An 11,453-nucleotide genomic window follows, 5' to 3' on the forward strand; every position below is an offset into this window, starting at 1 on the left:
TTACTCTTGAATGCCAGCTCCCAAAAATGATATCGTTGCTCTGTAGCCCTCTGAAGCATACATGAAGAGACAGATAGAGATAAGGCTGAACGGACCAAAGAAATGAGAAATGCCTCAAGAAATTAAATATGTATAATTTGGCTTACTCTTTATTTACTTCAGTGTTCTGGGCACCCAGGGAGAAATGATCTTATTTTAGAAATTATTTGAAAGTGGCAAGAGCAAAGGAATCACTGGAAGAGACTGCTTTGTGCAGGGCAGGTGACATGGGGAATGTCAAGCAGGAGAATGAAGTAAGCAGGGCAGGGTGCTTTGAAGGCAGGTGCCAGCGATGAGAGGCAGGGTCTGAGATGCAGGTGAGGCTGTCTCAGGTGACTCTGCTGCATGTTCATTCTTTTTCTTACATAAGAGGGATGTCCGGGAGGAATGGTGAGGACCCTGAAGGATTGCAATTAATCTTGAAAGTTGCCTAGGGCTCTTTAGTGTCACAGATTTTAAAAAAAAGGACTTTGGTGGTAGAAAATAATGTGCCTTGCCCTTCTGGTATTCAGAGATCAAGCAAGTTGTGAGTTACTTAAGGATGCCTGCCTGAAATATGCTTAACCCCAATTTAATAGCTGCCTTAGGCTTTCTTTAGACTGGGAAAATATTAATTATGATTTTGAATTACTCTTTTCTAATGCTGTACTTGTTGGGCAGCTCTCATTCGGGAGGAGACTACTCAAGTACAAGGCTCTGTGGCAGGAGAGCGGGAGCAAAGTACTCATGTCATAGAAGGCACGAGCATCCATTTCTGTAGCCTCTGGACTGGCGTGGCTGACTCATGCTCCCTGTGCTACAATGACTGAAAGGTCAACTGCAGTTTTCACATAACAGAAAAACAAATACTATTTAAAGTGAAAGGACCAACAGCCAACTTCTCCACCAGAGCCAAGACAAGCAATCAACTTGTTAAAAACTGCAGGTGTTTGTCATTGGAATTGTCCAGCTGCACGGTAGGATGGAGACCGTCACGCAGGATTGAAATCTCACTCGGACAGGTTACAGGAGTGGCTTGGATTATGACTAGGATTTTCAAGGCAGTCTGTGGGAGCTAAGCAACCTACTCCTGTTGGCTTTAAGGGAAATTTGGGAACCCAATTCCCATAGTCCTTCTGGGAATCCCCAGCCTGAGGACATCAACTCACACTGCTGTTACTCCAGAGTTACCATGAAGCAGACCAAGAGCAGGGTGTAGGTCTTGAAAGAGAGCGGCAGAAGGCAGGATAAATCAAATGAACTGCAGGAACAGGCACGCTCAGAATCGGTGAAACTCAGCCTCCTGATCGCTCAGGATTCATGTGAGATCCTGAAGATCTGCCATTTCTTCTGACTGCTTACAAAATCCGCCTGAAGCTCCCTCATTAAATGAGGAGAGTTTTGATCAAATGTGGCTGGAATCTTACATAGCTTTGGTGAGTTCATAGCGAGATTCCCTCTAGCAGTGCTCTTAATAAAGAATCAGATACCCGTGTCCTTGTAGGACTAAGCTGTCGCAGGCAGTTGTCTCTGTTCGCTGGATACCAATAAATGTTGTATTGATCTTATAATCCTCATGTGGAACGTAGAAGCTACTTAACAGCTGCAGCCTCACGTGTGCGATTGCTCCCTTGCTCTGTGGTGTGCCATAAGAGTTGAAGGTCAGACTCAGATTTTTCCATAATCTCCCCCAGTTCCAAATCTTGCAATGCAGTTGCTTATAATCACCCAAAGCACCAAATATATGTTAGTGTTTAAAAGCTAAGTGGAAGGAAGCATGTATGTGTGGTTATTTTTCATGTCTCTTTAAATATTGATAACTTTTGTTATGGTAAAAAGGCTTAAGACTGACTTACAAAGAAGTTATGCAAATGCAGTTTTAGGGTGGCAGCTGTAATTTGCGTAGGGTTTTACTACCTGCCAAGCACTGAGATCAATTACTATAAATCAGTGCTGCCTAATCATTCACAAATAAGAACAAGCATTGCTGCAGTATTTCATTAGATGAGACAGTTTTTATTCCTAGATAACTGCAACTTTTTCAGGACCTTTGTGATAACCTGCAGAGTTTAAATAATTCCTGTTTAGCAACTTGGAGTATAACTCCGTGCTTTATTCTTGAGGTAGTCAGTAAGAAATTTCACCTGTTCAGTGCATTATGCCCAAATCTCTCTAGTACTTTTCCATCTTTGAAAGGTCCCGCTATGCAGACACAGTTGCTGAAGCACAGAACAGTTAAGAGAAATACCCCAAATCTCACCACTCATGTTGAGTATCAGATAAGGGTCTTCTAACTGCTCTTCCTGTGCCCTAATACCTAGACAGCATTTCAGACTCCGAAAAGCTGAGTGGAGGTAGCTAGCAGCAGAATGTGAAATACAGTTAACTCTTCTCAGGCTGCATCATAGCTCCAGCTCTTTGTATTATTAATTCTGGTTATATCTATGTTGCCCTTTAAAATTAAATAATTATAAGAAGTGCCAGTGAGTCTGCACTTCTGTGTTCATCTGTGCACATGCATGCATGAACCTGTCTTCCCCACTCAGGGTTTACATTATTCCTTCACACAAACAGCGGTCTCCCTCCACTCCCTGACGTACTCTTTTGCTTCAGGAAAACCGAGCACAGGTGGTGATTTTTTTCTTCTGAGGCTGTGCCTTGGTACTTTTCCTTTCCTTCCTCCAAGTCTGTCATTTGCTTCCTATCTGAGCAAGCAGTGCTTTCCTCTTCCATCCTTGCCTTGCTTCTAGCCCTGGCTGTGATGAGAAACAGGCACCTACTGCAGGCTTTGCTCTCTCTACACGTGCCAGGGAAATTGCTGTTGTGGGCACACGCTGTCCTTGCTGCTCTGGTGCTGTTGACTCTCCTGTTAGCTTCCTGCTTTATTAAATTCTTTCTCATCTCCCCTGTGCAACCATCCATCAGGTCTAGGGATTGAAACCTGTCTGTATCTGCTTGTCACCTGGCAACATCAACGTGCGTGAAGATGCTGTTTTAACGTGCCAGAGATCAGCTCTCCTCCACCGGCACCTTTTGATGGGCTAAAAGCTCTCCCTGTACCCCACTGGTGGTGGTTCCCACCTGCCCTGACCTCCTTGGCTGCTGCTTCTTCAGTTTCACCTGAGGGACACAACCAGCCAAGCAGCGTCAGGACAGCATGGCACGGTCGGGCAACTAGGCTCTGTGAGAGGGGGGACCCCGATCACCCATCTGTGCGCTGAAGACCATGCAAAAGCTCTCCCCATCCGTCCATCTTGAGTTACGCAAATGGCAGCATTACCCGAATCGCGGGCAGACCCCGCGCCTGAACGTTGCGGCGGTTTGAGGTGCCCAGGCGTGCTGGTTCGCCTGGCAGCAGAGATCACCAGTGTCTGAACAGGCATCTGCTCTTTGAACAGTCTCCTTTCAAAAAGAGGTCTGAGCATGTGACCTTGTAATTAGTTGTAAGCAAATCTGAGCTGTTCTGTTTTGTTTTGCAGGGGTTTTGTGCTGCTCCTAATATTACCTGGAAAGATTTTATTAATGAACCTATCGCTTGTCACCCTTCACTTTTCTCCCTTCCCCAACTTTATGTGAGTAGGTTGATAAACTAGATCTAATGAGCTACTTAAATAGCAAGAATGCTAATGACCTTCCTTTAGCAAGTAGTTAGCAGAACAGTGTTAATTATCACTGGTGCAGAGTATCAGGGAAGGCAGATCAGCATTTGATTAGGGGCAACTCAAGGAAAATTGTAGTAAATACAGCAATTAAGATACTTTTAAAATGAAAGTTATAATTGGAGGTGTAGATTTCACAGCCTTCTTGTCCCAGTTGGAGACAGCCTTTTTGTTGATTTCGTTTTAAACGTGTTTACCCATCCCAGTAAATATATATGTATAAAAAGTAGTTCTCTATGTAAAGACCTGCCTGCCTGAGAAAGTGGAATTGAGGTATTATGGTTTAAAATTCATATTTTATGGTTTAAAATGCTCTAGCTACTTCAGAGTAGATCTGTGGATATGCTTACTCTGGACTAACATTTTTTCCAGTTTAGTTTGCTAGATTAAAACAGGCCACAGCCTGTTGGGGCTCAAATCCACTGCTGTCTGACTTAAAAGCAGGAGAGTGGAATAAAGTGGATCGTTGCGATGTGATGCTGCAGTCTGGGTGTTTTGTCCCTGTCTGACCTGTGCAGCTATTCCTCAAATATGGCCCATTACGTGCTGGTGATTACACGGTACTGTCTCTTCTGCCAAAGCAGGGTGCGAGATGAACTTGAGCTCAGAAAGGCAAGCATATCCTGTAACAAAAATGTGCAAATTATTCTTCTAGCATCACTCTCTGTTTTATGGACTATCGGGAGGTATTCCACTGCTGTTGTGGGATTAGGGATGGAACAGAGGTGTCTGTCTTGTTGCCTTTTGCAGCATGTTACATGTTCTAATATTTATAGTATATGTGAGTGTGTATAGGCAGCATCTTCCATCACCTGATGGAGATAGTAGATGAAATGTGATACACATTCGTGTTTTTTTATTGTTCTTTGTTTCTTTACCAAGTGCCAGCTGCTTGACTGGTGTTCTGTAGCCCCAACGGTATCGCTCCTCCTGTAGAGATCTTCCCCCACATTCATGCCTGTGTATGACCCAGATTGTGGTGGGTAAAATGGGACTTGCCCTTGCAGTCCAACATCTGATGTTCGTGTGTCAGGGAAATACTGTGAGGAAGAGAGCCCCCAGCCCCTCATCCTTATCATCTGTTTCTTCAACCAGTAACTTTAAGTTGAGGATTTCTCTGGTCCTGGCTGAGCTGGGTAATTAAAAACCTTTTTTGTAATGCACGGAAAGGCCAAATCTTTGACATGGCTGCGAGCTGCAAAAAAAGGGGAGAATTAAGCACCTGGAGACCAATCCACACAGGATTTATCTCCTCATTGCAACGAGCTAACAAGCTTCCCACTTCTGATGACTCAGCAACAGACAAGATTTAAATCTGCCCTAAAAAACCGAACGACTTCCCATATATAAACCTGTCTTTGCCAAGGGTTCACAGCCTGTTCTGTTTTTTTTCCAGAGCTGCTGTGCACCAGGCATTTCCCGTGACTTTGGTTAGAAGTGCAGGTTCTCAGTATTTTTGATAAACAGACGTTTAAAGTATGCAAAATTATCTCATTAAAGAAAGCCCAGAAATCCAGAGCAGATCGTTTTTTCAGTCAAGTATTTCAAGCTCTGTCCCATCTGCTCTGTCACTCCTTTTCAGTGCACTAAAAATCTCATTAAGTGGCTTCTTTCTCTGAGCTGCCAAGGACCCTGTAAACTCCCGATACGGACACAGAGTTTTCATGGTGCTGAGCACCTTTCAGAACTAATTTCTGCAACATGGGGGAATGGCTTCCTCCTCCTGGGACTTACTGCCAGGGAAGGGGCCTGTGCTGCAAGGAGAGGTGGGGGACAAGGGATGCTGCTGAAGGGTGTGCTCCCAAACTGTGGTCCTGTGCCACAGACCTTATTTCTACATGTAAGTGGGCACCCCCCATCCCTATGCATTTAAGTACCTGTGCTCTGCCATGTGAGCCATGTTCATCGATTCCACGTTCCCCATCGTACAAGGCATCTCCTGCTGGGACAGGAGAAAGTCCAGTGTTAACTTAGAAAATCCCCGGGCAGACCAGACCTGGAGAGAAAGGCAGTTAATGACATGAAGAAAATAGACTTTCAACCCTCTCCTGGGGTTGAAACCAGGGCAGATACTGTCTGGAAGCAAATGTTGCTCTAACACCAAGAGACGTACAAAGTCCACTTGATGGCATTGCAAGCGGAACCCTTGATTGAGTCTTTTAATTTATTGCAGCCTTTTCAAGGAATCACCACTTATTTAATGCAGCCTGCTAACCCTGGGAGGGTGTACAAGGGCATAAACAGAGGAGCCTGCCACAGGGGAAGCAGTGCAGGAATCCTTGCTGTGGGTATTGCTGGGGCAAACTCAGGTATTGTGCACTAATGCAGGATATTGATAATGTCACCAAGAATTAAATTTGTGATCTCGAAGGGGCACAATTAAGATTAAGAGGATGTTTTGCTTTTTTTCCCTCCAACATTCAAACATGCCAAGGTTAAAACTGAAATAACTTTTAGACTATAATTGCTTTCACTTTTCTGCAGTTTTCTGAACAAATATCATAAAGTAGTCGGGTTTACTCCCTCTTTTTATAATGTGTTTCTCATGCCATTTAGCGCAGTCTAAATGCTTGTGCTCCCCCATGAACCCAGCAAATTGTTTACTTTTACTTTATAAAATCCCTTATTTTTGGTTTCTAGTCTTCATTTGCATTCATATTAGGTTTTTTAAAAAAATCAAAGAAACGTTTCACATGCATCTCTGAATTCAGAGTGGGTGAACCCCAAACCATTGTGGTGACACTGTGGGGTTACAGGGAATACTGTGTTAAGGAACTGTACTGAAGAGAGGAGCCAGGGAGAACCTGGCTTGTATCAAATTGGTAATCATGAAAATCAGGTATTTGTGCCAGATACTGCAGTGGAAATATCCTTTTATGTAGCAAGATTTGTGCCCAAGAGGCAATGTCAGAAATTTAGAAAAATCAAGCAATTGCAGAGGAATTGAGATGTTCGACTCAGCAATGAGAGAGTAGATGAAATGATGATTTCAAAGATGTTGTTACCATTACATTGTCTAATGAGTAAATCAGTTTAATTTAACCGCTCAAGCTGTTCAGGAGGGACAGTAACATAGAAGCAAGCCGTCTTCCTAGGGCTTCAGCCCACCTGAGCTTTTATTACATCAATAGCCTGTCCAGTGTTCCAAAAGATACAGCACATGCTTCCCAAGAAAAGCTAATGAAGTATCCCTTTTTTCCCCTCATTGTCTTCTGCACTCACACAATCAGAGATTTTGGGGTTTTGGATCATGCCCGCTGCAGCTGTACTGTTTGTTCGCCAGAAAGTGGGCATTTTCTCTAGCTGGCCTCCATCCAGTTGGCTGCCACCGCTGTGTACATGCCATTTGTATTCTGTTGTAAAAATGCCACGAGCTGAAGTTTATTTAGCAAAGTCATTCCTCTTGGTCTGAGATCTATGTTACGCAGTGAGGGAAAAAAAGATGTGAACTTTCATAGTTAGGATGTTATCAAAGACTTTTGATTAGACTGCAAAGCAGCAGAAGGACTTCCTTACTGATATTCCACCCCCAAGTTTTGGGTAAATGTTTTGCAATTTTTTGCCACCTACCAACTGGCAGAACAAAGAAAGGAATCCCACACATGACTCCATGCTGAAGAACTGGCACTGACTGCGCTTGCAACCCCACTTTTTGTTACTCATGATAGAGAGAAGACACCGAATATGATGCTAGATTGGGTCTTGCCAAATCACAGTTAGACAACTCAGGATGTTATCATTGCAAGCAGTCTGGAAAGCCAAAAATTGGCAATACAGAGCGGACCATTTGGCAGACAGTATGTCATTCTTGGAGCCCAAGTCTGTAATTATGTCCTGTGTCCTCTTGAGAGGAGTGCCAAAGTTCCAGTCTTAGCAGGTGGCTTGTAATTGAGTGGAAGAAAACAACAGGGAATAGTGACTGTAAGCTAAGAGCAAAAACATATATGTGGGCCCTGATAAAGTTCTAGAGTTAAGAGATGCAGACATGGGTGAGGGGATTATACGAAACCTAGATGAGAAAGCCCAGCTGGCTTGGTGGGAAAAATTATACCTTGGATGGGAGGAAACACTGCTTTTTTAAAAACATGCACTTAAACAATATGTTGGGTTAAAAATGAAAAAGGTAGCAGATTCAATATTAACATGATTTGTTGGTATAAAAGGTCAACATGATGCCTGGTGGGAAGAATTATACCTTGGATGGGAGGAAACTGCTTTTTCTAAATCATGCACTTAAACAATATGTTGGGTTAAAAATGAAAAAGGTAGCAGATTCAATATTAACATGATTTGTTGGTATAAAAGGTCAACATGATGCCTTAGAAGGGAAGGTGTGGGGCAAGCTGCATTGGGAGTTTTATTTGTTGGAGACTTCACATTTTCAAAGCTGGTTTTCGCTTAGAATGTCATGTCATCCATAAGAGAAAGCAATCGGGAGCGCGTGCCTGGCTTTTCATCCTCTACTGCTGATTTATCATATCAATTTGTCAAGTGATTTATTGTCTGGTCCTTTTGGAGGATAATTGTATCCATTCCCAAAAATGAAAAGCGGTTTAGAATTTCTAAATTTCTGTTTTAGAATAGCCTCGACTCTGGCTATTGCACACAGAGGGGCTGATTCAATGCCAAATTTTGGTTCATAATGAAGAATAAGGAAAATGTTGGGAAGTAAGGTGTCTGGCTACAACAGGGAATAAATTACCAACTGATGTCCCTGCCTTCTGGGTGCAGTGCATGTTCTGCTAATTTCCTGTGAGTGCGTTCTTTACACACTCAAGACTTGTTGCTATTTTTTAATAAGTCTCTCGGGCTAATAGCCACTGTTACTTGCCTTCAGTCTAAGGACTTTTTTAACCATCAGTTCTCATGAGACTTGTTCATAACAATCCTGTTTTTCCTTGTGTGTGTTATATACTGTGAATAAAGTTCTCTGAGAGGATAGGAACACTTCCTTAGCTATATCCCAAGCACTGAAATTTTCTCCTCCTCCTTTCTAGGGCAAGGAAAGAAACAGAGAAGTCTGGCTAAAAGTCTTCAGTTCCTTCTGTAGATATGCTCTTCCAGTGTTTGTCCACTCCTCTCTACTTGGGAGTGCTCCATCCGGAAAGACAGTCCTCTGCTCTTTTGTGTGCAGAATGGTTTCACCTCCGGCATCAGGCTGGCCGCTCCTCCTTTCCTTTACTGTAGCAGGAGCCAGGCTGAGCTGTAAGACAGATATTAACGCTCCAGAGTCTCCCTGCTAAAGCACACTCTGTGACCTGTTCATTTGAGTCCCCATGAGTGTCATCTTTCTGTCACCTTCTGTTGTGCTTGGCCGCTGCTGAGGCATCTCTTCACACACATTTACCTTCCAGTCACTACAGTTGGCTGCAGGGCCGTGAGTTGGTGATTTCTCTCCTGCATGTGACATTTCCTCACTTGATTTTCAAGTGTCTTTAGATTTAAGCCTTGAATGTTGGATTTTGCTTGTAGTTTGTGTCTGATGCCACCTTTTTCATTAGCAGTAATGTAGCAGTTCAGAAGTTACTGCACAAGCTTGGACTATTTCTGGAACCGATCTGTGTGTGTGCACAGCAGTAGGATTTTATGCAGCAAATTCCCTGCAGTCTTTTGGTATAAACTAGTATTTCTGCCTCAATAAAAGGTCGCAGATAAAACCAGAGCTGGATATTTAAATACCCAATGCCTTGAGACTCATCCCTATTGCTGCCACCACTCTCGGATTTATAGAGAGTAAAGTTGTTTGCTGGACAGTAAATATTAAAATGTGATTGTTTTAGCTATAGTCAGTCATTAAATATTACTGAGTTTTAGCAAAAGCTTTTCATAATGAACTAAATACTGCCATTGCATGTCTCTGCTCCTTCGTGTAAGCACAAACTTGTGTTCGCTTTCATGTAATTATGCTTTCTGGCTGTCAGAAGATGCAGGTTGCCGTAGCCCATAAACTTGGTGGTGTGTGGTTCTTTGGTGTGAGTGCAGCCCCTGTGCCACAGACCTCGTCTGAGCCTGTGGGGCAGAGTCACATCTTGCACACAATTACACTGCAAAGTGCAGCGAGCTTAGGAGGTTAGAAGAGGGAATGAGGTCCGTGCCTCAGACACGACGATAAAAAAACCCATGTTCAAGTTCTGTTTCTGAAAATCAGATGGGATCTCTGGGTTTTTGTTCTTTGAAAGACATTTCCCCCTTCCCACTCAATACACAGAAACGGAATTTAATACTTCCTTTGCTGAAAGGTGGGTAAGGTGTAGGAGTAGGCAGGACTTGATAGAAATTGCAGGAGATTGATCACCCCCTCGCCCACCAAGCAATGCCGGTATGGCCATCAGCACACCAGGAGGCTTGGTCAGTACAGCGAGGTTAGGCACCCATGGATTCAGTCACTGAAGCAGCCAGGGCTGTGGGAAGAATAATAGATCAGGCCAGAAGAGCATGAGAGGTAGAGAACCCCTGCCAGGCTGCTCATAGCATAAGTTGCCCAGGCTCCAGAGTGGCGTGTGGAAGGCTGAAGCATGTGAGGGACATTCAGCCTTTACCAAACACACTGTTCCATTTTAAACCTCATGCACATGTTCAGTGGGCGGTTGTTTAGGGAATCGTGTTCCCTCACCATTATCGTGTCTCTTTTTCATCTAAGTGACTAATTTTTTTGCCTTTCTCTCCTAGATCTCAGACCTGATACGACAAAGCACAAAGGAGTCCCCAGTCTGGGAGTTCCTCAGCTTGGGGTACGCACTCATGCTCTGCCCGTTTGTCGTTGTCCTAGGAGGGATGTTTTTCCTGGCCACAGCCCTCTTCTTCCTAAGTGACCGAGCCAAAGCTGAACAACAGTGAGTAACCTGGCAATTGCAAATGGGGAGGTACCGAAGCCTGTTTTCTCTCTTGAACGTTATGCTTGTATTCTTTCCCTGGCCTTGGTCCTTCAGGTAAAGGATGTCGGGTTGTGTGTTAAGAACCTCAGCTCAGCAGAGTGCATGAGGCTGCACGAAGCACAGGGGCTTGGGTCATGCTGGCTGGGCATCCTTTACACGCTTCTGCTCTGGTGGATCTCAGTTGTTGGCCGTACGGCCTGGAGGGGAGCACAGTATTTGGGATCATAGGCCCCTTTTACCCTTGCGTGAGCATGCCACAGCCCAGGCCGTCTGTGGTGAGGGGTTGCTGTGTGCTGGAACCGGTGGACTGCTAGGTGAAGAGCAAGAGATACTTTACAGAGCTTGGTGGTCAACGTTGAGCCCACAGTCCCGTCTCAGCCCCCTGTGCCCTGCTCACGACCTCCAATACACAGGAACATCAGGCAAGAAGGAAGCAAGCTGTGTGTGGGGACATACATGCTCAAGGGTCGCTGTAATAAAGATAGGCTTTCCCAGTCCCTTATTGCAGCTTGTAAAAAAAAAGCTACTGTTTTTCAGTAAAGAAACCGATTCGGACCACCTCACGGTTGGCAACTACAGTAATTCAGAAGACGCTTCCACATGACATACAAACTTCTGGGGTTAGTCTCTTTCTCATAATTGTCGAAAAATAAGAGTATCTATGTATAATGTCGTGCTGAATGTGTGGGTAGGTGCCTAGTCTGGTGTTGACTGTAAGTTGCCTTTGCCTTTCTCCCACTGGGAGAATGGGAGACATGCAGACATACAATGCAGACGTTAACAGCCTTTCATAATTCTGCAGATAAAGAGAGTAGAGTATACCTTGCTGTACCTTAAGGAGAAGGGCCCTGGCATATCACTGTCATTAGACATAGTACAACTAGAAGGAAAATAAGATGTT

The 11,453-nt window shown here is 44.1% G+C and overlaps 1 protein-coding gene across 1 annotated transcript in view; it reads left to right on the plus strand.

The window, feature by feature from the left end:
• The window catches only part of SPNS2 (spinster homolog 2 (Drosophila)), a gene marked incomplete at its 5' end in the record, with an annotated part of 82,776 nt that extends 71,620 nt beyond the window's left edge, over nucleotides 1–11,156 (plus strand). The window contains 2 exons of the mRNA XM_009575543.1: nucleotides 10,347–10,510; nucleotides 11,090–11,156. Coding sequence (XP_009573838.1) covers nucleotides 10,347–10,510; nucleotides 11,090–11,156 — 231 coding nt within the window. The remainder of the gene's footprint in view (nucleotides 1–10,346; nucleotides 10,511–11,089) is intronic.
• Nucleotides 11,157–11,453: the final 297 nt, after the last annotated feature.

Source organism: Fulmarus glacialis, unplaced genomic scaffold, assembly GCF_000690835.1.
Source record: "Fulmarus glacialis isolate BGI_N327 unplaced genomic scaffold, ASM69083v1 scaffold454, whole genome shotgun sequence".
Taxonomy (NCBI): domain Eukaryota; kingdom Metazoa; phylum Chordata; class Aves; order Procellariiformes; family Procellariidae; genus Fulmarus; species Fulmarus glacialis.